This window comes from Odontesthes bonariensis, chromosome 19 (assembly GCF_027942865.1).
Source record: "Odontesthes bonariensis isolate fOdoBon6 chromosome 19, fOdoBon6.hap1, whole genome shotgun sequence".
Taxonomy (NCBI): Eukaryota; Metazoa; Chordata; class Actinopteri; order Atheriniformes; family Atherinopsidae; genus Odontesthes; species Odontesthes bonariensis.
The window spans coordinates 22,689,293-22,715,762 of NC_134524.1; the positions used below are offsets into that span (position 1 = coordinate 22,689,293).

General features: G+C 40.2%; 1 protein-coding gene across 2 annotated transcripts in view; it reads left to right on the top strand.

Annotated features, from left to right (window-relative positions):
• The window catches only part of arhgap36 (Rho GTPase activating protein 36), an 81,438-nt gene that overhangs the window by 33,826 nt on the left and 21,142 nt on the right, over positions 1-26,470 (top strand). For both annotated transcript variants that reach the window (XM_075450972.1, XM_075450973.1), the window contains exons 2-3: positions 9,497-9,653; positions 21,146-21,214. In XM_075450972.1, coding sequence (XP_075307087.1) covers positions 9,497-9,653; positions 21,146-21,214 — 226 coding nt within the window. The remainder of the gene's footprint in view (positions 1-9,496; positions 9,654-21,145; positions 21,215-26,470) is intronic.

Genomic DNA, 26,470 nt, shown 5'->3' on the forward strand with positions numbered 1-26,470 from the left:
GATACAAACCCTCTTGCAAGAATGATGAGATATTCAAACCAATATATGACAAAAAGGATTCCAATGTTTTATAAAAAACATCATCTTTGCTTGTGTAATTTACACGTCAGATAGTCCAAAGCAACATATTCGAGTATCACCCTATGCCATTGAGTCTTAGATGGGGCTTCATCCATTATCCAAATCAAAAGAATACACTTTCTAGCACAGAAGAGGCATGTCATTTTAATTTCAAGTTTCTAATATTACATAAGTAGTAAAACCTTCCTAAACAATGTGAGCAGTGTAATTACTTCAGTATGTAATGCAGGCATGAATGCTCTTACTTCTGTTGTATTCTGCTGGGAATTTGTGGGAACATGAATCTGTTGACGCACAGAAGGTCTTAAAATGATTACATGTAAAGTGAAGAGGTCTTGTGTTTGAAATAAGGATTATGTTTTAAAAATGAGCGACAATATCATGTCCATGGAAGTGACAGAAATCTATCTGTATGTGTGTGTATGTGTGTAAGTGTGTGTTATTGTCATAATGGGGACCACAAGCTGACAGAAAACCAACTTTACGAGGACTTCCTTGTTAATGTGGAGATCAAATTGCTGTCCCCACAAGAACCAAGTGATTTTTTTTAAGGGATTAATACTTTATTTTAGGTTTAGAATTAGGTTAAGGTTAGGTTTAAAGCATTCAGTTGGGAAGATTAAGGTTAAGGTAAAGGGCTAGAGAATACATTGCGTCAAATGTTCCATTGGGATGTTGAAATAAACGGATTGTAACAAAAGAGCTGCTGTGTTGATGCAGGACCTGTTTTTGTGGCTGAGCCACGCGTCTTTGGCCAAGTGCCTATTCATGCTGCTTGTCTGCTTATGTATGTGTGTGTTTGTCTGAGTGTGTGTGTGCGTGCTTCTCATCAGTGAATGATGGAGTACCTTTGCATACTAATGTGTCTGAGGCTTGGTTGTGTTGTGTTTTTTTGAGAATGTCTTAATGAGACCAGGCGGTGTCTCTTATTAATTCTAAGAAACACAGTGTCAAGCTGCATAATGTGAAGCTAATGTTCCCTCATTAGACTAAAAGAAAATAAAGCATTTACATGTGCATTATGGGAGCTACGAAATAGAAGAGGACAAATCAAAGAGTGTGGCGTATTTCAGAGAGGATTTCAAAAACGAACAAAAACACCTTTCAAACAGATCCTCACTGCTGGGTTGTCTTTTAGTTGCCCATTTCGTGGTTAAAATCCCTGGTGGACTTTGAAGCAATGGGCCCCTGAGAGCTAACATTTATAGGGCATGTTTTCCCATTCGTTCCACAGAGGTTGAAAATACCCAAACTGAAAGAGACGCAAAAGCGACACTGCAGAAACGACTTGTGTGTGGTTTGTGACTTTGTCTCTTCCAGATTTCTTCTTCACTTTGAAATAAGGCTGCACCTCTTAATGGTTGTTGTATGTCCATCGGCAGTGATCTCTTCTTGATCATTTGTGTATATAGCATATCAAGTTGCATTGTTGTCTCAAGAGCACTGACTTGAGTCTTTCTGGTCACTTTGTAGTCGTTTTGAGTCTTATAAGGTACATTTTTAGCATCTTATGGTGGTGATTTGTGTTCGGTTTTTGTCATTTTTTGGTCTCATTTAGCTCTTTTTACATCTCTTTGTGCACATATTATGTTACCAGCCCCATGGTTAAAGTCATAAGTGTAAATATAAAGTATACTGCTGTATATACAAGCTTTATTGAGTTATGTTCTATGCCACTATGCTTGTTTCACACAACTATAAACAGAGCTGAATAAAGCCTGGGGGAGAAGAGTAATGCATTACTTACATGTTTCTAGTCCAATGTGGATTTCAGAGAGTGCCCGTGGCAAACGACCACCAAACAAGCATTAAAGCCATTAGAGCAAAATGAATAGGTGAAGTAATGTGCTGAACCGCAAAGCCAGAAAACACAGACTTCCAAAAAGTTCAGCTCTTGGATGTTGGAAGTTTTCTATGAACAATTTTTTTTTTTTTTTTACATTTACAGCCTACAATCAGAAGTAGAAGAGAACTGGATATCATTAGAATTGCAAATAACTTTTGATGTTAAATTGATGCACGTTAGCAACAAAAAAAAAAGGAATGTGTCTGTTTATTTCAGTCCTCTGCTCGTCATCTGCACGGTTCAGTAAACAAACAAAACTCTATGAATTCATTTGCTTTAATCTAACTGCAGCATAATGAAAATGGTCTTTTCACGGTTACTTCCCACTTTACCCCCTTGAAATATTCAGCCTGGACAGTACTTGTCATGTTTATCTCAACGAAACAGATTTAATCAAGTAATCCAGAAAATCTAACTACCTCATCACCTCACGCTAATCAGTGAGAACAAGAGGCCGCATTCAGTCTCGTTTTCCCTGTTTGGCCAAGTAGTGAGGTCATGATGAAAGGCCAGGGTTAATGATGAACAGCACAAAAGGGATATGATGAGAAGCACCCACGGGAGAGACAAATATACACGGCCGCATGACCAGAAGCCTGAGAGAGAGAGATGAGGGTGCAGGGGTGAAATGGGAGTGAGAGCCGACGCTGGGAAGAGGGAGAGCAAGAAACATCTGTTCGCTATTAGAGCATGTTTCTTTTACCCCGTCACCTCATTGTGCAGAGGGTACAACAACACACAGAGCTGATATGAACACAAACATACATTTTGCCACTATTTCGATTCCATGATTCTCTCTCTTTCAGTGTAAACATAAAAAATGTGTCCCTGATAAGCAGGTGTGCCTTTGTAGAAGGATGGCTCTGTCTTCCAACACCTCTGTCCTGTTTGACTGGCAGATTTAAATGGACTCCTTTACGCGTGGGCAGTTAAATAAATGCAGATGACACCTATTAATCCTCCAGTATCTAAAATCACTCACCTTTTATCTTCTCAGTTTGCGTCTTATCTTGCTCACAATTTGAGAATATGAGACACACATGATACTGTGAACATCTGGAAAAACATCTCTGCTCATAATGCCTGAATGTATTTCCAATCGTTTTTGGGTCATTGCACTCTGTTTTGCTCCATCTTCCTGTGCGGTTTAGCTGTCATGTGGCTTGAATTGTCTAATTTCCTATTTCATATAATTGGACACAAAGTCTAAAGAGTGAGGAGGGGGACTATACTAATTACTGAATTTGTGATGGATCCCAAATTTGGAAATGGGCTCTTTGTTGTCAAACATTAGCATCATAGCCTACTTAGAGTTGGAGTTGGATTGATTGAGTTAGTGTTTACATAAGAGTTATATTAGATTTCAGTGTCTCGCTGTTTTGATTTTATATTGCTCATAATTCACCACAAATGATGGAGCCACACAGTACTGGACAAGGCACATTATTCACACATAATGCATATTGGGCCATCACAATATATAGGTTGGGTAACACTCAACACAACTAACACTCTAAATTAAGCATTTTTGAGTTAAGATTCTGTGAATTTGGAAGTTTGGGAACCTTCTTTTCCTTGTGGTTACCAGTCAGGCTGATGGTTTACAGAAGGTGAACAGGAATATTTTACATCTGGATGCTGACAAAATATGTAGCCCCTGCACGACCAACACAGTCACAGCAAGAGGTAAAAGCAACCAAATTGAAAATTCTATAATGTAGCCATGTCATATCACATGTAGGCACGAGCTCTAAAATGTTTGTAACATTTCGAAATGTCTGCATTTTAAAAGGAAGAAAAATCCATTGAACACAATCTATTTAATCTACAAATAACAAATGTAGTATGTGGAACATTAGTAAATGTGTATGTATAGAACTGAATTTAACTTAAATTCAAACAACGTACTACATGATCTGCTAGATTCCGTTTAAAAACACAATTACTAACACTGCTAATCGTACAAATTATACTACTAATCCAGTAATACTATTGCATTATCGATTCTTTTATTTCAGTGTTTATTTTCAGTGTATTTCAATGCACACATGCAGAGAGAGATAATGTCCTCTCACTGTAAAAACACCACATTTTAAAAATACTACAATACTACAAGATGGCGGCACGCAGTGGTGCAGCGGCTTCTCGAGCTCCCAGGCCAAAGCCTTATTTAAAGACATTTGAGGCCGTTTTTAACACTAGTTTAGTGATATTTGTGCTGCTGTTAATATCTTCCCTATTTTTTTCTCTTGTGTTATACACTTATTTATTAAGCTTATTAACCCGGGACCTGAGATCTAATTTCGTACTGTCTAACATGTACATGTCAGCTGGTATGACAATAAAGAATCCTGGAATCCTTGAATCCTAATGTAAAAAGTATTAAAGTAAGTTTGATTATAGTACAAAAGTAAAACTACAAATGTCACAAAAAAATTGCTTTTCTCTACTTTTCTTCTCTCCACAACATAACTTTAAGAGGATAACTGACGTTAGCTAGTTAATATGCTAAGTTAACTACCTCTATAGCACTTTAGTAGGCTATGATTTCACCACCTTGATTTTCACCTTTGTTTGTTCTTTGTTTTTTTTTGACAGTAGGAAAAGGTTGGGGTAAATAGCTGAGGCTATTTTGGTGCATATCTGAATTTTGTCTGCTTTGGGGCTAAGGGTTTTGGCCACCTGCACTTTCCAGAATGAGATGAGAGACGAATCTGGCATTTCCCAAGCTTCATTTAGCCAAAATGCACCATATGTGTTGAACGTTATCATTTCCCTGGGTCCCAAATACATTAAGTTACCCTAGGACTTATCAACAACAAGCTGAAATCAAACAGGATAAAGCTGTGTCTTCAATAATGCTGACAATGCATGTGTCCAAAGGTGTTAGCTTTGTTGTGCTTTCTCATCTGTCACTGGGTGGAAACGTCACCATCTCGGCTGGTAAAACTAGCCGTGCTCTGGATGAAGGTGGGTGCGTTAATGGGGATTTCCCCAGCCCGGATACTGAGGCGTTTTTGGACACTGAATTTGATATCACACCATTTCTTTTCCATTTCCGATAGAGATCTCTCCTCTCATCAGCATCAACTAAACTCGTGAGCAGCATTTTTTCTTGTTTTGTAAGTTGCACCTTTTTCTTTTTTTTTAACAGTTCAATGTGCTCCAAACTTGATTTTCTAGTTGCACTGAATAAGGGGATACTTTGTCTCCATATTTGGGTAATTGAGGGCATTTCTGAATGCAAATGACCATAAACGGGCATGAACACTGTCATTTGGAACATGTGAGATTCATCTACCAATGATTACTTGGTAAAGTGCACTCTTGACAAATTATTTTTCGCATTTGCGCACAATCGAAAATAAAAAGAACTACGTGTGTCCTTTCGTTAGTTGTTTAAAAATGTGTCAAATATACGGATATTGGTTGTTTTTGCCGTTATTTCCAACTGCCTGTTTGCTCTTGTCTTTAACATACAGTAGCTGTGATAAACCTGCTGTTAAACAGAGAAATTGATGTTTATATTCTTGTCGTGATCATCCTGTGTTCACAACATGTATATATGGAAATCCTACTTTTCCCTCTTACCCACAAGCAATATTTCAGTGTTAGGTTGGTGTCATGCTTGGACAGAGCTTTGCGTTACTCGTGACAGAGCGGAACTTATTATGGCTACAAAATGCGTATTTCTAGGATGTGAGCACAATGAATGAAACAAAACCAAAAAAGAGTAAAGAGTGAAGTGTCAGGGACTTGATAAGAGATTATGATCTTTTGGCTGCTCATGTGTCTAACTCCACCACCAACCCTGAAACAAAACCTATTTTAGACGAAAAGAACAGTTGCACATGTAAGTAGAATCTAAGCTTGCAGTGCGGCATGTGTTAACTGTCACAGCAAGACAAAAACATACCCAAGATACGGTAATGTATACGCTTACAGAAATGTCACGTCTTACTCATGGTATTTTATACAGAAACATGTACTTTTCTGGTTGCATTCAGCATCATGGACCAAAGTCATTTTCCGTCATCTGTGGGTTGAGGCCAACTCAGTTTTAGACACGAGACAATCACACAAATGCGGAGGCAAAAGTGCACTTTACAGCCCACACAGCAAGGCAGACAGAGAATTAACTGTGAAAGGTTACTGTAACCCGGCCAGGTTCCTGCTCAAGGCTCTAAGCTGGCTGTCTACAACAGAGTAATTATTTGAAAGCATGTAAGCATGTACACACCAAGATTAGTTATCCAGTGGAAATCTGTACACTTAATTTGTTTTTGTTTTTTTTATTATCAGTTGATTTAAAGGCAGACTGTGACAATTAGAAAACAAGGCCAGACCTGCATACTTCTGCCCAGGCTGAATAACAAGTTTTTGCATCCAAATCCAGACCAACATCAAGATTTGATCATCATTAAGTTGGGTTATGTCCCACTTTTGGTATACATTTTCTTTTAAATCTGTCCGTGAGAAAAAACAGACAAAGAAACCAAATCATCAACATAAGTTCGTAAGTATGAACACTTACAATTTTGATGATTGCCAACTGTTTGAAAAGTTATAGCAAAATCTACTCATCCCTTAAAACTAATTTTTAACTTTTTGTGTAATACTTCCACCAGGTCAAAATATCTTAAATTGCTTTTGTTATGGATCATTTATCAATAAAGTTAATTCAGCCCTGTCATCCATCCATCCATCCATCCACTGTCTTCCTCTTATCTGCATTTGGGTTGCTTAGCTGATATATGGACGCTAAAGCTAACAAGCACCAAAATGGTCACAGAGTGTAAACTTAATACTGAATTAACATAAGCATGACAGCTTTGTAGTCATGAGGATTTTAGCAGGCAGACATTACACACCAAAGTCTTTCATACAAGCCGCCCTAAAAACTTGGTTATATTTCTGCACTGAATCAGAGCCTGGCTACATTTGAGCTTAATGCACACGTGATACCTGCCACTTATCCTTCTGTGGCAGTAATAAGTGGTGACAGCAAAATGTCATTCATAATGCTGAGATATGAGCAGTAACATGAACCACGTAAGGAGGTCGAAAGGAAAGAAGGTGACTGACATTCAAAAGCTGCGTCGACGTACTCGAGTTCTACTTTAACTTTGCGTCCTTTGCTCCACTACGTTACTACTTCATTAGGCATTAATAATACTTTGCTGAGGTTAGTAGCACATACGTTTTTGAAAACACAACACTATACTTTTTATTGCAGGCAGCTTTGCCGACATCCAGCGCCAGGGATGGCGCCGAGTGTCAGTGAGTGAGCAGTTGGGAATGTAAATGAACTGATTCAGTGGTTGTACGCACCACGTCCACTGATAGCCTCTCTCTTTTTTTCCATAGCAATGATCTCAGTAGCTCCAATTTAGGTTTTGCAGAACTAGAGTTATGACTCGTAATTACTATTGTCAGTTGTTACTGCCTGACGTAGACACATGAGGAGACCAGTATCTATGCTCACAATGTTGTCACCCCTTGTGGAGAGTACAGCAGACTCTGTATCTAGTGTGGCCTTTGATTCCCATCATCATTGCATATGTATAGTTAACAAAACATGTAAAACAGAGGTAAAGTCAAGTAAGAAAACTGGCTGGATAGATCTTCTCAAGTACTGTACCCAAGCATAGATATCATAAAACTCTACACCTATGCCCCATAACATTTCCATTGCACACTGTGTGTTATACTTTGCTCTATGTATCTGTGCTTACTGTTACTTCATACAAAGCTTGTAAAATACGTACTGGTTGCCATACTTTAAAAAAAAGTATTAAATATATGGGGTAAAAAAATAAATACATATATATATATATATATATATATATATATATATATATATATATATATATATATATAAAGTTCTTATTTCTGGGGGTTGTCGGATGGATATTTTCCCCGCCAAACATCCCACATGGGTTTAATTTAAACACACGTTGCAGCAATTTGAGGAACAAAGACGTGAAATGCTCTATTTACTGAAAGACAAGTTTCTTAACAAAACAACGCAAAGCCATCACTGACTCATAGAGACATCATGGGCTCGAATTTGCTCAAGATTGTCAGAAAAAAAAGTCTTCTTAAATCTTACTGTGGATTAAATCTGTTATGTGGATTTTTGGCTGATTTATTCGGCGTCTTTTGTGTAAAATATTTTGGGCTTAGTGCTCAGAGCCTCCCAGTGCGAATGAGGAAGGACTTTCCATTTGTAAACATGGAGCACACATATATGAAACACATTTTTGTCTGATAGGGGGAGCAGGTTGTAAAGCACACATCTAGATGAATTTGTCTGGCTCTTGTTTACCCTTGACTGCTGCATCCCTCCATCAAGCGTACTGCCTTTACCCCCACACTTTAGTGTGTTTTCCTTTCTTTTATATCAATGCAGGAAGTGGACCAAATAGGTACATTGTGGTCATTTTAATAAGTGAAGTTAAAAGTTCTGCTATTTTCAGTATTTAAATCCAAAATTCAATCTTTTCCTGAACCCAACCAAGCAGCTTTGTACATCTTTAGACTCAAACAGAATTCTTAGCTAGGCTATATCAACTTATCTTAGCTTAACTTAGTTAAAACAACTTAGCTATCAGTTCCCCTCAACTACTTTAAAAAGTACACTTTCTCGAGGTAATGAGAAGCATTATCAGCCAACTAGGAGTTGCAGAAAGGCACCAACTGGCCATATCTATTGGATTGGAGTGATAATTGCCGAAATGAGCCATTTAATTGGATGTTAAATTTTGAAGCTGGTGATTGTGAGCAATGCAAACTGAAACAGACCTTTTGACATAAAAGGAGTAACATTAGATCTTTTATTGTAACTTGATGGCATGTAACAGATTCTCCATGCCAGCTAAATGCTGCATCTTTCAACAAAAAAAATGCCCTCAGTCTGTTTTATAAGCTTTTTGTTATTAATTTGTAGTCTCAAAACCCACCAAATCTGTTGATGTAAGTGAGGCCATTTTCGAAGACTTTACAAAGCTCCTCCAGAGGCACAGAAGACATACAACTGTTCACACGCTGAGTTTGTGCATTCTTCATGTGCTCAATGTGGAATTGGGCCGCATCCAAAAAGACACTTTGAATTAACACTCATTGTGCCAAGGTCCCAATGTCAACAAACAAAGATGTTCGCAAAAGAATCGGGAAGGTAAAAATAAGCAAATAAATAAGACCTCAAAACACAATGACATGAGACATGACACAATATTTTCCTATTTATGTCAATGAAGGAAACGTGGGACTGGCTTTGGGTCTTTTTGAACATCATGTCTTGTTGGGGAATGTGAGAGGAAGATAAAAGTGGGGAGTGCTTGTTGGTGAATTCTTCAGGCGTTTGCCTCTAAGAACTTGATGGTTGGTTGATAATGTTCACTGATTGCAGCCAAGAGATTCCCATTTTGTCTTTTGATGAAATCATCATAGGGACGAGAACATTTGCTCTAAATTTTCTTGATGAAAGCGCAACCGGTTGATTGATTAATGACCTGTGCTGTCATGTGTCCTTCATCAGTACCTCTCAAACCTCTCTCCTCTCCGCAGGGGGACCACACGTGGACGACCATGTTGGGGCAGAGCGTTCGCTTGCTGCCGGTTCCTATCCAGAGCCTCTCAGAGCTGGAGCGAGCCAGATTGCAGGAAGCTGCATTGTACCACCTTGAGGAGAGGGACCTGGACTTCAAGATCAGCATCCCTACAGGTGGGACAATGATGGTGTTTCTGAGGGTTACGCAGATTGACCACCTGCAATCTGTTTTCTTTACTAGGGTCATAAGCATTTTCCAAAGTATATAAATTCAATCACTCTTTTTCTGTGATCCATTTCGATGCTCAAGTATCTGTGATTTAAAGAAGTATTCTTTTTTTCTCAAAAGTTAAATGGATGTTAACTAGGTAATATGCAATATTGTCTGCCTCTGTAGCTAAACCCTATAGTAAGCTTTGATTTCACCAATGGTAGACATGCTAACTCAAGTAGTTTTATTTTATTTTAATGTTTATTTAACAGGGACGATACATACAGCATTGCCACAAAGAATGAAAAATGCGATGCATACAAGACGTCTAGCTTCAGCTAATTTGCAGTCTTTGGTTGCAAATGTTTATTTCAAATGTAGTCAGCCGTCTGGGAGGTTTTTTTGGAACTTTTTTACATACTATTCTCATATTTGTGCACTAAATATGAAAGCATGAAGGTAGAGAGGGGAAACTCAAGGGGAAAGGTAAGATTGGCAACTCAAGCACAAGCAAACGCCAACACATTATGCCGTGTTTATGGCATTTGAGCATGCATCCAGAAGTCTGAGGTCAGAGATGGTGAAGTTTCTCAAACTTTCCAAATCACAAAACCTTCCCTCTTGGGAACCGTCAGAAAACAGTCGATTAGGACTTTCCACCTTAAATGGAACCCACTATTTATGAGCCTGATTATGCTTAGGTTAGAACTGAACTATTGAAAAGTTGCATGCCAGATGGTCTTTCTCAATGCATCCAAATCCACAGCAGCCTTTGCTCATTTTATCTTTTATTTGGTCATTTCTAGTACTCTTTTCTTGACATTTTTTTCATCATAGCTTGGAAAGAAAATACAGTTTTGTTCACCTGGTTTCAAACATTTATTATTACAGCGTCCAACCATGATCACACACTGTCAATACTGAGTACTGTGTCACTCCCAACTCGTCGACTGAAGTCACATTTGAATTATTTGATCATCAACATAAATCTTCAACAGGCATGCTTAAAGTTGTAAAAGGGTGTATTTTAAGATGATCCATAATCACATTTTTGGTGGCTAGTCCTAACTAAGAAACAGTGGTTTCAAATGGGGTTTCCCACCGTGTCTGGCAACTTGATCCACGATCATTTCTACCCTTTCATGTGGACTCATATGAACCATTGCATCAGGCACCATGGCACTGGTGTTTAAAGGATACTGTTGTTCATCTCTATCAATGTGGCACCTTTTCAATGGACTCCCAACTGTTTTCTTTAGAGTAGTGGCTATATAAAGGCTAGAAAAGCAAGTCTGGCGCCAGTTGGGACTATTTCATTGAGGTTTAAGCCCCTTCCTTGATAGAACTTGTGTTGAATAGCCTTTGAGCAAGGCCAAATCTCCAGCTGTCAAAGGACCCATATTCATTTGCTTGTGAATTTGAGGAATGTGAATGAAGCAGGACGGATAAGCTGACACTTAACCTGAGTCTTTGTTTTAAAAAAAGTCTCAGCTGTCTGTTATGATAAGAAAAGTCCAAATGATCCGCCATGATTTGTATATCCTTCCGCATTCACTCACCGATAACACTCTGAACTGGCCACATTTCATATTAGAGAGGTAATACGAAGCTAAGTGGGCAAATAACTTCTCAGTTAAGTCATCTTTAGTTGCTTGAACCAGCAGCTAGCGCTGTTGTTTTTCTGGTGTTTAAAAAGACTCTTCTTACAGCTGGAGACAAAAGATGTTGGCTACACTTAGCTGTTGTGGTGCAAAAATAATATCATAGGAAGCTGATTCCTAAGACCTAAAAGAAAAATTTTTCAAGCTTAATACCGATAAAGGAATGACACCACCCATGGAAGCAAAGCACTTCTCTTCTCAGCTCCAAATGTGGTCATCAGCTCTGTAGCTTAGATAAGGCCCGATAACCACACTGATTTGTCATTAATGGTGGATTTAGTTTACCTGACTCCCGCCCTCTGGTATTCGCATACCATCTGGGACGAGCCCACAACCGACATGATTTCAAATGGGGCTATTTTTTCTAAAACTCGTGCATGTGATTGGATGAAGAATCTGTCCGTCATCTTGACTGACACGCCACTTCAGCCACTCCCAATGACTCAACCCGTGCTTCATTTGTAAAGTGGGAGGTCCCGGAGCACAGAGGATTAGTGGCTCCGGTGCGAAAAAAAAGCGTGCGGGGGGCGCTTTCGAGCAACCCTGTGCGCCACACCGAAAATAATCTGGGCATGTATTGTAGGCCTAATAACGATAGTCACATCAAATCCGGTGCCGCTTTACAAACTCTCTGGCTAACTGTCCAATAGAACGGAAGTGTGCACCCTCCTTTTCCGTAATATAGATATTTTCAGTATCTCGTTTCATGACGCCGCCCATTCACCCACCCAGCGATTAATGATTGGCTCTGATTATTTTCTAATCGGACGAAACACATATGACTCCCAGGCTCCTCAGATGGTTGTGTGAGGAAAAGGAACGCCCCCGCGTGTAGATGGTGAACGCAGCCAGATGACATGAGTCAGGTTAGGATTTAGTGACTTTGGCTTCAATAATTCGCACCACTAGGGGGCAGAGTTCTACCAGTTGGGGTATGTTTCCATTCCTATTTCAGATTAATCAGTTAATTTATAAGATTTATAACTCAGCTGTCTTTACACGTGAACAGTTTACATTATATGGTCAGCTCAGCTTTTATCACCGATATGATACCAATTATATTAACACTGTAGCTGTTTTCACACATGTTTTCTGCCTTGTCGGCAAAAAAAAAATGTCCTCGTGAATATGCCAGCGTTCCTCTTCCTCGTTCCCATGCATCAAGATGGCATCAACGGAAGAAAATTCATGCTATAACATAAGCTGCAGCCATAATATTAACGATACATGCTTTTTTTTTTTTTTTTACCCATTAGTAAAGAAGCAAAGTTTTAAGTTCTGCTCCATATTTCAGTCCATTACTTTTTCTGTGATTTCTTATCTTAAATTGTCCAAATGCTTGTCTAAATTTAAATAATCGAGGAGGTGCCAACATGACTTTGTAAGTTGTATACAAAGACCTAAAGGTGATGAGCGCTAAAACTCCATGAATGCCGGCCATATTTTGTGCAAAACAGGCTCTTGCGAGTGAGTTGTCTTTATACTGATGGATAATCGCCTTCAAAGCATTTTTTCTTTGAGAAATGTTTGAATCACTAAACCCACATTTGTGCAACACCTGCACAGAAGAACATCCCTATTGGTTACTAGTAAGTTATATAATAGTGAGGCCAAAGCTTCAACACTGACCTCTCGCTCACCCTCTAAATTCATCATCTCTGCTTTGACGAACAAAGCTAAAACCGGTCAGTCTTTAAAACTGTAATGTGTCTGATCAAACTCTGTTGAGGCTTTTCTCAATCTCTAATCTGTCTTGTGACTGGTTGAGGTTTCTTTTTGGAAATACTTGTGAAAAGGTTTTGAATCCTGAAGTAAGTAGTCTGTCCTACGTGAGTGTGGCTTTCATGGAATACATTTTACACAGAAAATCACACTGCGCCTTCAGTATGAAAATGAAGCCTTTAGATTGGACAGATTTCATACTCTGAAATCAATTAATCTCTGATAACATTTGGAAATACCTTGGTGCTTTCTCTCTACTGATATTTACCTACACAAGCATTCCTTATCTGGCCTCTGGACTGTTCCACCCTTTGAAATATTGTTCATGTGCAATGTCCTGATCCATCTGAACTCTAGCATACTAAATCCAGCTAATAAAGTGGGATTGTTGCACTAATAAACTGAAAATCACACACCGCGTAGACTGCAAACTGAGAGGTTTTGTCTTTGTCTTGTGTGAATTGAGGCTGGAGGGGATCATTGAGGGGCAGGGGTTTCAAAAGCTACAGCAAGCTGCCCACAGTTGAATCGGTGTGTCTGTGTGTGTGTGTGTGTGTGTGTGTGTGTGTGTGTGTGTGTGTGTGTGTGTGTGTGTGTGTGCGTTCAGGGTCTCACGGTGGCCGTCTCTCCTGTCAGATCGGTCGGCATGTAAGCTGCTTTTCTCAGACTCCCTTGTTCCTGCCCACTCCGTTGAAGGATAATTAACCTCTGAGCTGCTCAACTTTGACCATGTTTTTTAGTTTAGACCCAGGACACGTCTGGTTTTAAAGGGATAGTTCGCCTCTTTTGACATGAAGCTGTATGACATTCCATATTAGCAATATCATTTATTAAATTTGACTTACCCCCTGCTGCGTCCTGTGAGCCGAGTTCCAGCCTCATTTTGGCGTTGACGAAGGTAGTCCGCCTAGTTGGCTGGGGTCGCGAAAATAAAGCGTTTTGCTTTATTTGGCGCTATTTTCTCTCCCTTCATATCAATGCGTTCAGCCACCTAGCAATAGCCGCACCTGTTACGGTGTTTACTGCTCGGAAGCAGGGGACTGCTCGGTCTGCACTTCAGTCTGCACTTCGGTCTGCACTTCGGTCTGCACTTCGGTCTGCACTTCGGTCTGCACTTCAGTCTGCACTTCGGTCTGCACTTCGGTCTGCACTTCGGTCTGCACTTCGGTCTGCACAGTTTACACAGCCCGTAGTGATCCGAAGGTAGAAAGAAATAGCGCCAAGCGATTGTGAGGTCTGACTTTTTCTGGCTAACGATTTTGTGATGCAAATGTATTACTCTTTTGAACGCATATTGTTTTGAGAAGCAAAACGCTTTATTTTTGCGGTCCCAGCCAACTAGCCGGACTACCTTCGTCAACGCCAAAACGAGGCTGGAACTCGGCTCACAGGACGCAGCGGGGGGTAAGTCAATGTTCATAAATTATATATATGGGATGTCATACAGCTTCATGTCAAAAGAGGCGAACTATCCCTTTAAGTGAGCGGTCAAGCTCCTTCATACCTTCTCTTCAGCAGTCTGTGGGTTTTTTTTGCGGAGGACGAAAAATGTTCAAAATACGACTGCTTGGCTTACGCACAATTTTTATGCATCTTGAAATTGCGCTGAGGAGTTTTTAGACATTAAAACGTGTTCGTAGAAACACCCAAAACAACTCGTTCTCTACGGTGTCAGCCATAAACCACAGCTAATACGGTAGCAGCTAGTTTTAGCCCAGCAATCCTGATGCTCTGGATTTAACGTCTTGGGCTTGCTGTCTCAAAAATCTCACATTGGCTCATGCTAATCTTCACGTATAGCACAACAAGAATAGTAATGAGGCACAGATCACTGAACATCCGAAACTGATTATCGACGCCTTCCTTAAGATCAGCGTGAGTAAGACAAAGTTCTCTGGCTTTGTTATATGGACTACATCCTTGTCACGCATCTAATGGCGATTAAGTAACAACACTCTATTATCAGGGTGAAGAAAAAAAACACCACATCTGTAAAAACAGAGTAACCACAGCGAGTTAATCTGAAATGGCATGAAAATACATCCATCAAAAATACAAACGCATCAGCGCATTACAGCAAAATGCATCCAAAATTAGGCAAATCAGAGGGATTTTTTTTCTTAGATACACAGAAAAAGGAGAAACTTCAGGTTTAGATAAACATTATAATCATCTTTATCTGAATGACCTAATATACAGAGGTACCTTACAAAAAACCTTTGACATCAGAATCTAAAATCATAACATGTGGTGCAAAAGTTTCCAGATGATGAATCCGTGTTTAACTTTCTCTGCTGGAAAATGAAACGGCCAAGTTACCTCCTCTGTGAGAAAGAGGTTCTTACTCGCTCCCAATATATCTCAGAGTGGAAATAGGAGGATTAAATTCAGTAATAATAATTCATGTTTTTGGATCTTGCACGACTAAAAAAGTTTGACCTAGCTGCACCGGAGAGTTAGAATAAGCAGGACTGAATCTCTGGATTCTGGATGTTTGTTCCGGACCTGTTTTGGTCTAAAATAAGTCTGGTGTCTTCTAACCTAAGCAAGTTTTTGTTTTTCAGAAAAGCAGACATCTGCTATATATTCACTATCTAGATATTGGTTTAAGGAGCCACAACAAACTTTTAGAGCAATCAAAACAGACTCCGAATGATTTTTCCAGGATGTTTTCACCATGTTTCCCACAGATAGGCTTTGGACTTGTATGGGGAAAATCTGATTTAAGCATTCACAAGACACCACATACAGACACTGCAACTCCTGATACTGATGTAGAACTTCTGAAGTATGTTTAGAGAAGGTTATAAAGTGTAAAACAGAACATTTCAGGGTTGAAACTTGGTTTGAAATGAGTGTCTCCGGGGAATTAATGTAAGTGAAATGCCAACTAGGCAACAGGGGGCTGGAGACAAGTTTGTGTGTCTGTGTGTTTCTCCCTTATGACACATCCTGTTAGACTCCCTGCTCACTTCACTTTTGGGAAATCTCTGTGTTGTTTTTTTTTTTTGTTTGTTTTTTTACATCTTTGCTGATAGATGTATCAGGGTTTAGTTGAATAGAAAAATTCACAGCAAAGATGAGGGATTCACTTTGTATTCACTGTTTCGCAACATCTTTGTGCCAAAGTTCTTATCAAGCTCTTACAACGTGTCAATCATATTAATCTAACAAGCATGCTAGGGTATGTGATATAGGGCTATTACCAACCAGCCTCATCCGCATTATGGTTTAATTTAAGCTACAGATAAGAGCATTGTAGTTTTTCGGCTGTAGAGAAAACATCTTTCACTCTTCTCCGATTTACTTATATTTCCGGCCCAAGCGCATTTCCATGGAAATGGAATCTGTTGATCTCTGTCAAGAAAGCAGATGTCGCTGCTCAAATGTGGTTTGGAAAATTCAGCAGTATTTTTTTTTTTCCCAGTCATTTGGCTCAGATGGTATGAAAAAAAACCTAATACTTCCTATTCAATCCCTCTGAAAAGTAGGCCCAATTAAGGGCTACCGATACTGTGCCTATTTGTTAATGTGACTGTAGCTTTTAAGATTTAAGTCCAGTCGCACAAATGTCACCATGTCTGCCCTGGTCAGATTGCCATTGAGACTTTATATAAAAAAAAGCTAATTTTTGAAAAACTTCGGGGGGGCTCATTCAAGCATGCAGCTAATACATTCAGATGCCATCAGATTAATGGAAAGCGGCTTAGCGCCATGTCTCTACAAGCACGTGTGTTTGTATCCATTCTTTCTTAGGAGTCACCGTAATCTGCGATAGTTTTATTCTCCCACCAGAATTTGCCTCAGGTACATAAAATTCTTTTTAAACTTTAACTGGTGATTTCCAAGAGAGGCTGCATGGTGTGCCAGGAGGTTTGATGAACAAAGCTACAGCTAAGCCAACAAGCTTTACAGTAAAACTACTAGTTGTGGGGATGGAACACCACAAATCTAGGCGTGAGCCTCGCAAATGCACGGCCATACACACGTGAGAACGTCTTGTCGTGTTAAAGAGGCCTCAAAAGCTCACAGAAATGCAAAGCAACCGTAAAGCAAAGCGTCGTGGTGCATGGCTGGAAACTTAAGTTGTGAGCTGTGGTATCTCAGCTCCTGGTGTCTGAGGGACGCTTTAGGCATGTTTGAACAGTAGTCGGTATGCTTCAGAATAAGTCAGAAGCACATAGGTTTTAGGTTCACAAACTTCTCTAGAGTTGCTTTAACTGTTGCATGTCAAATTTCCTACAAAATTTCGGTGTAATTTGATGTATCTATTTTCTATCTTAACTATTAAGATGAGACAATAATGTAAAGGTTAAGGTGACGTTTCTTTTCCTCTTGAATCAACGACATCAGCTGAGGAACAGACGGTTTCTCCTCCCTGGCTCGCAGACAAAGCGCTCTGTGAGTAAGTGTGGGAAGATTTCCTCCCAGTTCCTCCCCTGGGGTGAAATCTCCTCAGTCTACCATATCTTTCACGGCCCAGGCATCACCTCCCGCTGCTCTCCCTCCCTCCTTGTTTGCCTTCTTTGGGATTCTGTTACTTTTTCTCAGCTGGGTTTCTTCTTCTCGTGGTTTCCCCTCTTTGCCTTCTTATGGATTTTCATTGCTCGCATTACATCTCACTTATCCACAACTGCTTATTTCAGTCTGCGAGGAAACACCCTTTCATAAACAGCCTACAGTTGGTGCTGACTTTAGCAGCTAGATTTCATGTTCATGCAATGCTCCGTGCACAAGTGTTTGAGTGTGCACATGCATGAGAGCGTTTGTTAGTCTTTCCCGTGAATTCTTTGTTCGACAGATTTGCTCTTATTTGGTGTGGTATGGAGCTCATTCTCTACAGGGAATCCAAACTAGCTGGCTTTCCATTTCGGAGCATATTTCATCAGTTTTTAGCTTTTTATCACTTCCAAATCAAACCCGCTTTTGATCTCTTGAGCCTTTATCAAACCAAGCAAGCATCATTGGTTTGATCATGGGTGCCCCGGCTAAGGCAGAGAATAAACTCTCTGTGAGGCTGCACCGTAAGCTTTAGAAAAAGCCAAGCTGCTCACGGTACTGAAGGGAAGGCGAAAGTTCAGTTAAAGTTCAGAAACTCTCAACAAGACGATGGTCCTTCCATTTACACCCTCGCGGATCATTGGTTCATGCAGGCAATAACAACCTGTTATTTCAATCAAAGACTATGCGACCTCTAACAGCTGCTTGAATTGAATTGAATATGTTGTTGGCAACCAGTAACTTGGCGTCCATTAAGTTAAACGTGGCGTTCGAAAAAAGAATTTATGCTAGCCCTATCGGCGTTGTTTTTTCCACCATTACCAAGTGATGCTGTTGCCTAAACCCAACAAGGACTTGACAAAAATGTGTTTGTTGTACTGACTGAATGTAAGCCAGAGGTGAAAAAGCATTTGTCATATCGGGGGTTTAAAGCAGGGTCCCGTGTTTGAAGGTCCATCCATTGTGGTTCGTTGAAAGGAAACGCTTTGGAGTCACATTTGATGTGGAAATGCTTGTATGAGTCATATTTTTCTTCTGAAGTGGACAAACGATTTATTTGGTCGTTTCGACTTGTTGCTTATGACTATTAGCTTGACATTTTATTCTACAAGTGTCACCCTAGTGGGGGCAAAAGATCAGTGAGTCACCGGGATTCATGCTGTCAAGTTACTGTGACTTACTTTAGTAATGAGACTTAAGATTAAGATCCAGATTCAGCACATTTTCCGCAGGTTTTTTTTTCTAAATCTGGGATCGTCATGTTTGTGTCATTTCACATTTCCATTAAGCTAGAAATTTGTTGTTGTTAAAAACTAAATCCAAAGGATGGATCGGTACACTACACTCAGCTGCTCTAACCTTGTTTTTTAACATGTTACATGATGTTTTTGATCATGTTCTTAAATCTATCTGCTGACGTTTTGGGGCAGAGCGGGGAAACACATACAGAATAAAACCTCATCCGGCTATTTCTGGAGACTTTAGGGAGAAATTGGTGCCTTGGAATCTCAGCAAACGCTTCATTTAATCTCCTTCGGTCTTAAACCGCCTCTGTACTCACTCTCTGAATCCCTACAGAACCCAGATGGAGAGTTAGATGACTGCTCTCCAGTTATTTAAGTTTGCTCAATCTGAGTCGATCGCAGATGGAATTCAGCTAAGACCAACAACATCTTAATGATGCAAAATTACAGGAAAATAGCTGTGAGTCTTTGATGTGAATTTGGGCTCTGTGCATTTGTCTTGGTGTACCACGTTAGCTCCCTTTGCTTCAATATTATGTAATCATACACACGTCATACACACGCACGCACGCACTTATGAGTAGATCAGTCTTAGCTGGAAGTGGCGAGTGTGTGCTGGGAGGAGCTGTCCGCTTTGGAAATAAACTTCAATTTCCTGCAGTCATGGGAATTTGACCCCTTTATCCCGACAGCAAAAAAAACAAATATTCTTCTATTTTCTCTTGTGCTATTTATATTTTTTCTGATTTTTCTCCGTGAGTTAGTCCAATGTCACAAGTATTTTGAAGAGCAAAATTTGCACTGTGGGTGACTCCGATTGTTCCTCAATAGGGGTGGGGGGATACAATCGCGAGCTTTACTATCCCTGATAACGGCTTCTTCCAAGTAACCCCAGCCAGAGATGGTGCATGTCGAGCTCTTAAAAAGAAAGGAGACCAGCCTTGAAGTGAAATGCAGACACTTTACAAACACGCTCACAGAAGGGCTTCTGTAAAAATGTCCTCTGATATATATGCAGGGTCAGCTGCTAGCAAGAAGCCATGGATTTACTGCTGTCTTTTTACCCCACAGGATAACAGAGAAAGCAACCACGAAAAGGACGTTGAATGTATGAGGATGCATTAGAGTTAATGTGGGTAACAGTGGTCATGATTTTAGTCTGACCGATTCACCAAAAAAAATCATTCAAAAATTCAAAAGTTCAGATTTTACATGGAACAATAGTGACAAATCAATGTTTAGGGGTTTTTTTATGAATAGGTCTGTATATGCTATAATTTCCCTTTAAAGTTTTTGGTTGATTCTGAAAAAATAGCCTTTCCAATTGCCAACAGCGATTAGCAATTAGCTATTCCATCAGCTAAATCCAATTGTTCAGTAAAGTATGATCAGGTCATTCTCTGCAGTTGGAATACTGTCCATCTGTGAGGTGTTGAGGTACAGCAAACCTTCTACAGTGAGACGATCCAGTTCCTCTTCCATATCTTAGCAGCATGGTAACATAAAAAGGTGCAGTCACTGCATGCCAAGTCATGTTGCGTGTTTTTAGTACATGTTTTTGTAGTCTTCGGTGTGATTTCAAGGTGTCCTGTGAGAGGATGACAACCTGCCCTTTACTTGTTACCTACTACTTAAACCAAACCCTTTGGTGCGTTAAAGGTCCAAAAAATGGCAAGTGAAAAGCACAAAATAGGTAATAATAACATGCAAAAACTGCCCCAAGTGGCATGCTACTTTGGCCCATATAGTTTGTTTTCTCCTTGTTTTTTTTTTTTTGTTTGTTTACATAAATTTAGCTCTTTAATATTGCTAAGAATTGTGTCATGTCTGCAAACGTAATATTTTTTGTAAATGGCAAAGAAACATGTTATGTCTCAAAATCTATTAACAACACATTCAAGAATGATTTGTTTCCCTTTCTCTTCCTATTTTTTCTCAGAAACACACGCGTAACGTCTACCTTTCATGTACAGCCATTAAGCAAAGTGGGCTACTCAAACAAACAAGGAGGACTTGTCTATTGAATTTGTCTGCTCTATTCTTAGAGCTAAGGAAGAGGCATGAGCACTTGGATGGGAAAGATAACCAGTGGAGGAGAGAAAAAGGGGAGAAACGGTCACGCAGAGGGTTTTTCTAGTTTGCAGTGTTTTCACGCGACGGGAGGAAGACACGATTTTGAGCTTATTGGGATGATTAGGGGCGGACCGGAGGACAGGACAGTCGAGACAAGTGTAGTTTGTTTTGCATGGAGATGAACTTTGGCAGCCAGTGTTGGTCCAGAGTAACCCACGCACTTATACTCATTGTGACTCTTTCCTCCCCCCACAGAAATACGGAAAAGAAGAAAATCTCTTCGCAGGAAGTTTGACTCCTTTTCAAAGGAGAAGAAAGAGCGAGGTAAGTTAATGGCACTGAGTGACTTTAAAGAGGTTAAACACAACATGGTCTGTGGCCTCGGATCGACTCCTGTGGTACACCCGTGAATGTGTTTTCTCACAGATTCAGTGTTTACCACGGCAAACTTCGTCATTGTGGACAATGTCCCCTCTGAACACTGAAACGGCCTCATCCCCACTGGCGTCCAGTGGCTTTACCCAACACTGACCACTAATGGTCTCACATTGTTGAAATACTGTGTTTATAAAGCCCAAGTGGCTCAAGGCTACAAATTGAATCATGCAGGGTTCACTGAGTCAAGCTTGTGTGTGTTTTTGTTTCTGATGTGTTGTTATAGCTATATAACAGCGCAGCTATATAAACTGAACACTGAATGAACACCAACGCCTGCCGGGCCCTTCTACAGTCTCGCTGTGTCACATTACAAAAGCAATTGCAACACAAGCAGAAGACGGTGCTTATTTCCGCTGCAATAAGCGACAAACATTGGGGTTTTACTTGAAATATTTGTTTAAAAAGCCCATCTTGGCAAAATAATCTAAGAAATTTTTGACGAAGAACTGATTAAAGTAGTGAACTGGCTTCTAACCGCAGAGCCACAGGGTTCACATTATGAAAAATTTGAACCATTTTGTTCAGGTTTTATAGGTTTCAAAGAAAATATGGAACACTTTGTGTTTGGTGTGTGTTTGTAAGAGTCAGATTTAGACAGCCGAGATTAAAGATGTCATTTTTTTTGTCAAGGGATCACGTGGGTGTATTGTGAGAGGCTGAATTTATCTATTACACAACTGACACTTGCCATGTAATGGCAGGAGGTGACATCTGTGGATCGCTTGCATCCTCTTACTAATATACGAGTGTAGAATTCTCCTTTTAATGATGACGGCTGATCCAGCAGTGGGAGCCAGCAGTCAACAATGAGATCTTCATTGAGAAAGTTCATTTAAAGTCAAATTCAAATGTATGATTTGCTGATTTAATATAAGATAAGAAAAGGTCCACATTTCTTACCCGTAAATCTACCACTTTAATCATATCCTTTTGAATGTATCCTTTTTCTCGCAAATTGAATACAGTAATACCTCACTGAATGTTTCATCAAAATTTATACGATACGAAAAGGTCTAGAATCTGAGACGTGGACGTATCTCACTCGGAATATTTTGGGTTGTCGTATTTAAAAGTATTCACTCGCTTCCCTTCAGTAGAAAGTGGTCATAGCGCTCTCAGTTTGGAGACTTCAGTCTCAAAACGTCCATGTTTGGGCCATTTGTTACATTGACCCAGTCCACGTGTAAAAAAATCCACAATATAGCTTTTTGTTTTTTTTAGGTTTGAGTTGTTTTGAATTGCAAAAATTAAAAAAAAGCTCATATCATGGCCTCATTCTGAGAAGCATTCATCTTTGGTTTGCCTGTCAGGAAACCATCCGATTCTCCAAACTGGGAGCACTCTGACCGCTTATCCACTGCAAGACACTGACTGCCCATGAGTACCTCACAAAGCGTCACTCAACTTTAAAGATCAGTGAATGACTAAATAAATGAATAAACAGAATATCCCTTTCAAACAGGCAAAGATAGAAAATGTCTAAAAACAGAAATGTTTCACTCCCCGTATCTCCTACAAATGATCTTTTCTTAAGAAAAGTAGAAGAAAATATTTCAAATCAGATGCCAAAAGCCTGCAGGTCAGCAATATGAGATCTGCCATCTTATTTGGTTTTTCAAGTGCCTGTTTTACTGTGTAAAAACACAATACAGCTATTTTGTGCCACCCCGTTTCCTGGGAAATATATATATATCTATATAGATAGATAGATAGATAGATAGATGGATATATATGTATGTATTTTGATAACCAACATATTTCCCAACATTATTAAACTGTCAATTGTTTGCTCTTTGTCGTTTGTGAATATGAAATACTTATTCCTGGCTTTGGAAAGTCAGGTGGATTAAACAAGAGAATGAATTACCCACAGTCTGACACAGGTAAAACATTTTGCATGTATTAGCATGTGGGCATCTATTGCATTAAGGCCTGTGTCTTATGTAAAGCGCCATCAGACGTGGTATAAAGACAAGTTTGTAAAACATTGGGTGATTTGTACAGCATGTGCGTCATCCAATCATGTACATATGGGGCTTGTATAGACCCTTCCCCTGAGGACTGAAAATAAACAGGAAAATCATTTAGTGGAATGTATGTTTTCCATTATGTTGGTATCCTACTCCACATGCAGTTGTGCACTCTGGTTTCTCTTCTTGCCTTGTTCCTGCTCTCTAGCCACAAGAAAACAAAGCCGCTCTTTAACTTCTTGTGAGTGTAGACGTTTGTGCGAGATCGTTATCTTTGGTTTAATTCCGCCGCTGATGATACACACTGACACGAGTTTGCCCTCATTGTTGGGTGAATCTCACACCCACCACGTCCAAACCTATTTTCCATTATTGCCAAATATGGAAGGATTTAGAGTTTTGGCTTTTCCCGCATTTAGAATTCTTTTTAGCGAGCCTCATTTGCTTGTTCGGGTCTCCGTCCTGCCATCAAACAAAAAAAAAAACGTGAATGGAATTTGGTCTCTGACAAAGTTGCCCAGTAACCTACCCACACCATAAGTGTTGAAAGCGAAAGATACTGAGAGTTTCGTGTTTTTATGCTTCGATCGTTGTGGATCAAATACCAGTTTCATCTCCTGGGGCAGGGCTTTTGGCTACAGTTGCGCTGTTGTGAGCGTGTAAACATGGCTGCTTGCACTTATCTGTATTAATTAGCCTTCTTTGTTTACTTTCAACACTTTCAAGGATTCACGTTTCGCCTCCCTGCTTTTCCCTCTCACTGCTGCCAATGTGACCCAAACCTCTGACGAAGAGATGTTCTCTATACTCAGGTGATTATCGCAGCAGGGCAAGACGCGGTCAAACACACAGAACCCTGTTGCATTCCCAGGCAGTCTGTGCAGCTCTTTAAATCCTGCCTCCAGCTTCTTACACACAGGGACTTAGCTCGAGCTAACTGAATTAATAAAAACACAGAACATTGGGACCTGGTTGCGCTCGCTCTGGCTCTGCTCGTCTACTACAGAGGGAGCGACTGTGTGGCCTCCAGGGGTTGGCAGGTTGTGGATTACATGTGGCGGGATTACAAAGTTGAAGCTGGAATCTCTTTAGAACTCCTGCGAGGGAAATGATAATACACGGTGTGGGTAGCTGTCTAATTCAGTGGTGTTTTCACAATAGCTGTAATGGGGTTTACACAGAGGACAGCGCGCGTTAGATAAAGAAAGAATGCAAAGCGTAATAGCCCAAAGGACCAATATTATCATCCGGCTGCTGGTGTCTTAACAATAAAAATTTTTTTTTAAAAAAACAGATTAATGGAGTGCAGATGAGTGTATGCCTTTCTGCGACAGACTGACCCGAGGAGCAAAAATACTCAAGAAAGAGAGCAGTTAGATTCCTAAACAATGAGGCTTTAACACACACACACACAGCTGTCTGAGTTTCAGTGTTTGTTCTGCACTCCAGGAAGTCCTGACAGACTCATCAGTCAAAGAGTGTTTGTGAAGTCCTAACATGGTAGGATCCTATAATGCTAATAACCAGTGTTGGGAGTAACAGCGTTTAAGTATAACGGCGTTACTAACGGCGTTATTTTTCCAGTAACGGAGTAATCTAATTAATTACTTTTCCCATCGTTACAACGCCGTTATCGTTACTGAGAATATAAAGTGGCGCATTACTGCAATTTGGTTGTAGGCTTTCGGCTACACATCAGCTGCCTGGAGAGAGCAGGGGTGGGGGTGATGACACCGTTGCAAATGCGATGATGATGGGCTGGGTGGGCGGATGCCCTGCTCACGCCGTCTCACTGCACGCGCTGACGACTACTACTAAACCCACACGAGACAGCGACAATGGCGACGAGCCAGGGAAGTTCAAAGGTAGCGTTCTCTAACTGGAAGTACCGGCACTACTTCTCACCCGTGGAGATAAAAGGCAAGAATGTGTATGTAACATGCACGCTATGCCAAAGGGAAAAAAACTTTATCCACATCTGCCTCAAGTAACTCAAATCTAATGAAGCACCTCACATCAACCCATGCGAATATGAAGCACTTGTTGCTTCTGCAGCCGCTAACCCAACCCCAAGCCCAAATGCAGCTAGCGTGAGCCCCAGCGAAGGAGGCGGAGCCACTCGAAAACAAACAACACTCGATTTTTCGGGTCAGAAACAGGTGACCACCATCACCATTTTATATTCAATATTTATGTTCACAATACACTACATGATCGGAAGGGTCACACACGACAGGATTTTTTGCCTGTAGTGTAGACTTAGAGTTAATAATGAAGTGATATTTTACATGTCTTATTATACTAAAATAGCATAAATAATAAAGCCTCCGTATAAGAATATTGAAATTATTTTATTTAGGTATTTTAAACACCTGTAGTCTCCATTCAAAGCAGAAGTCTGGCAGGATTCTCATTGCGGCCTGGTCGTCTTTTCCTAAATCCTCAAGAATTTCTCTCCCCACCTTTTTCTCGACCTCGTGATGCTTTCCAAAGAGCTCACGGAAAAGTGCTTACAGATGATAAGAAGTCACCTTTTGCACTATTTGACCATACCTGTAATCCCAACCGTCTGACTGCTGATGTTAATCAATCTTGGCATATCTTGCAGCCAAGTCTCTCCCTTGTCATTAATGTTACAAAAATGTGATTCAGTCTGTTTGGCTCTGCTGGTTGTTAAGGAGAACTGTCTGTTTCTCTCCAGTCATTGGAAACATCAGAGAGGCTTAGATGTTCTTTCCAACGTTTCACCAAGATCCGCTAAGTTTTCTGATATTCAATCAGAGACAGCCTCGCAAATCTTTTATCTAAAGTGCTCACACATAGCGATTGATGGCCAATTAACTTGCCTCAGATCTGGATTATATGTCTGCGATGTAAAATTCAGGCCTAAAATCTGAACCAGGCCTAACAAGCTACTTGCTTTGACAAGCTGTTATTACGCAGTTGACTGCCTGTGTTTTCTACAGCCAGCTCTTAAATAATCGCCTACTTAAACAAGCAAACACCTCTTGGAGTTCGCACCATCGCAGTTGGATTTGAATGCCAACAAGCGTTGCCAAATGTACGGAGGCAGCAGTTTGGAGGGGTCAGCCATCCAACAGACGTCAGGACTGAGGAATAAGCACAGGCTTAGTGATCAAACTGTCCATTACGTGCTGTGCACAAGATGACA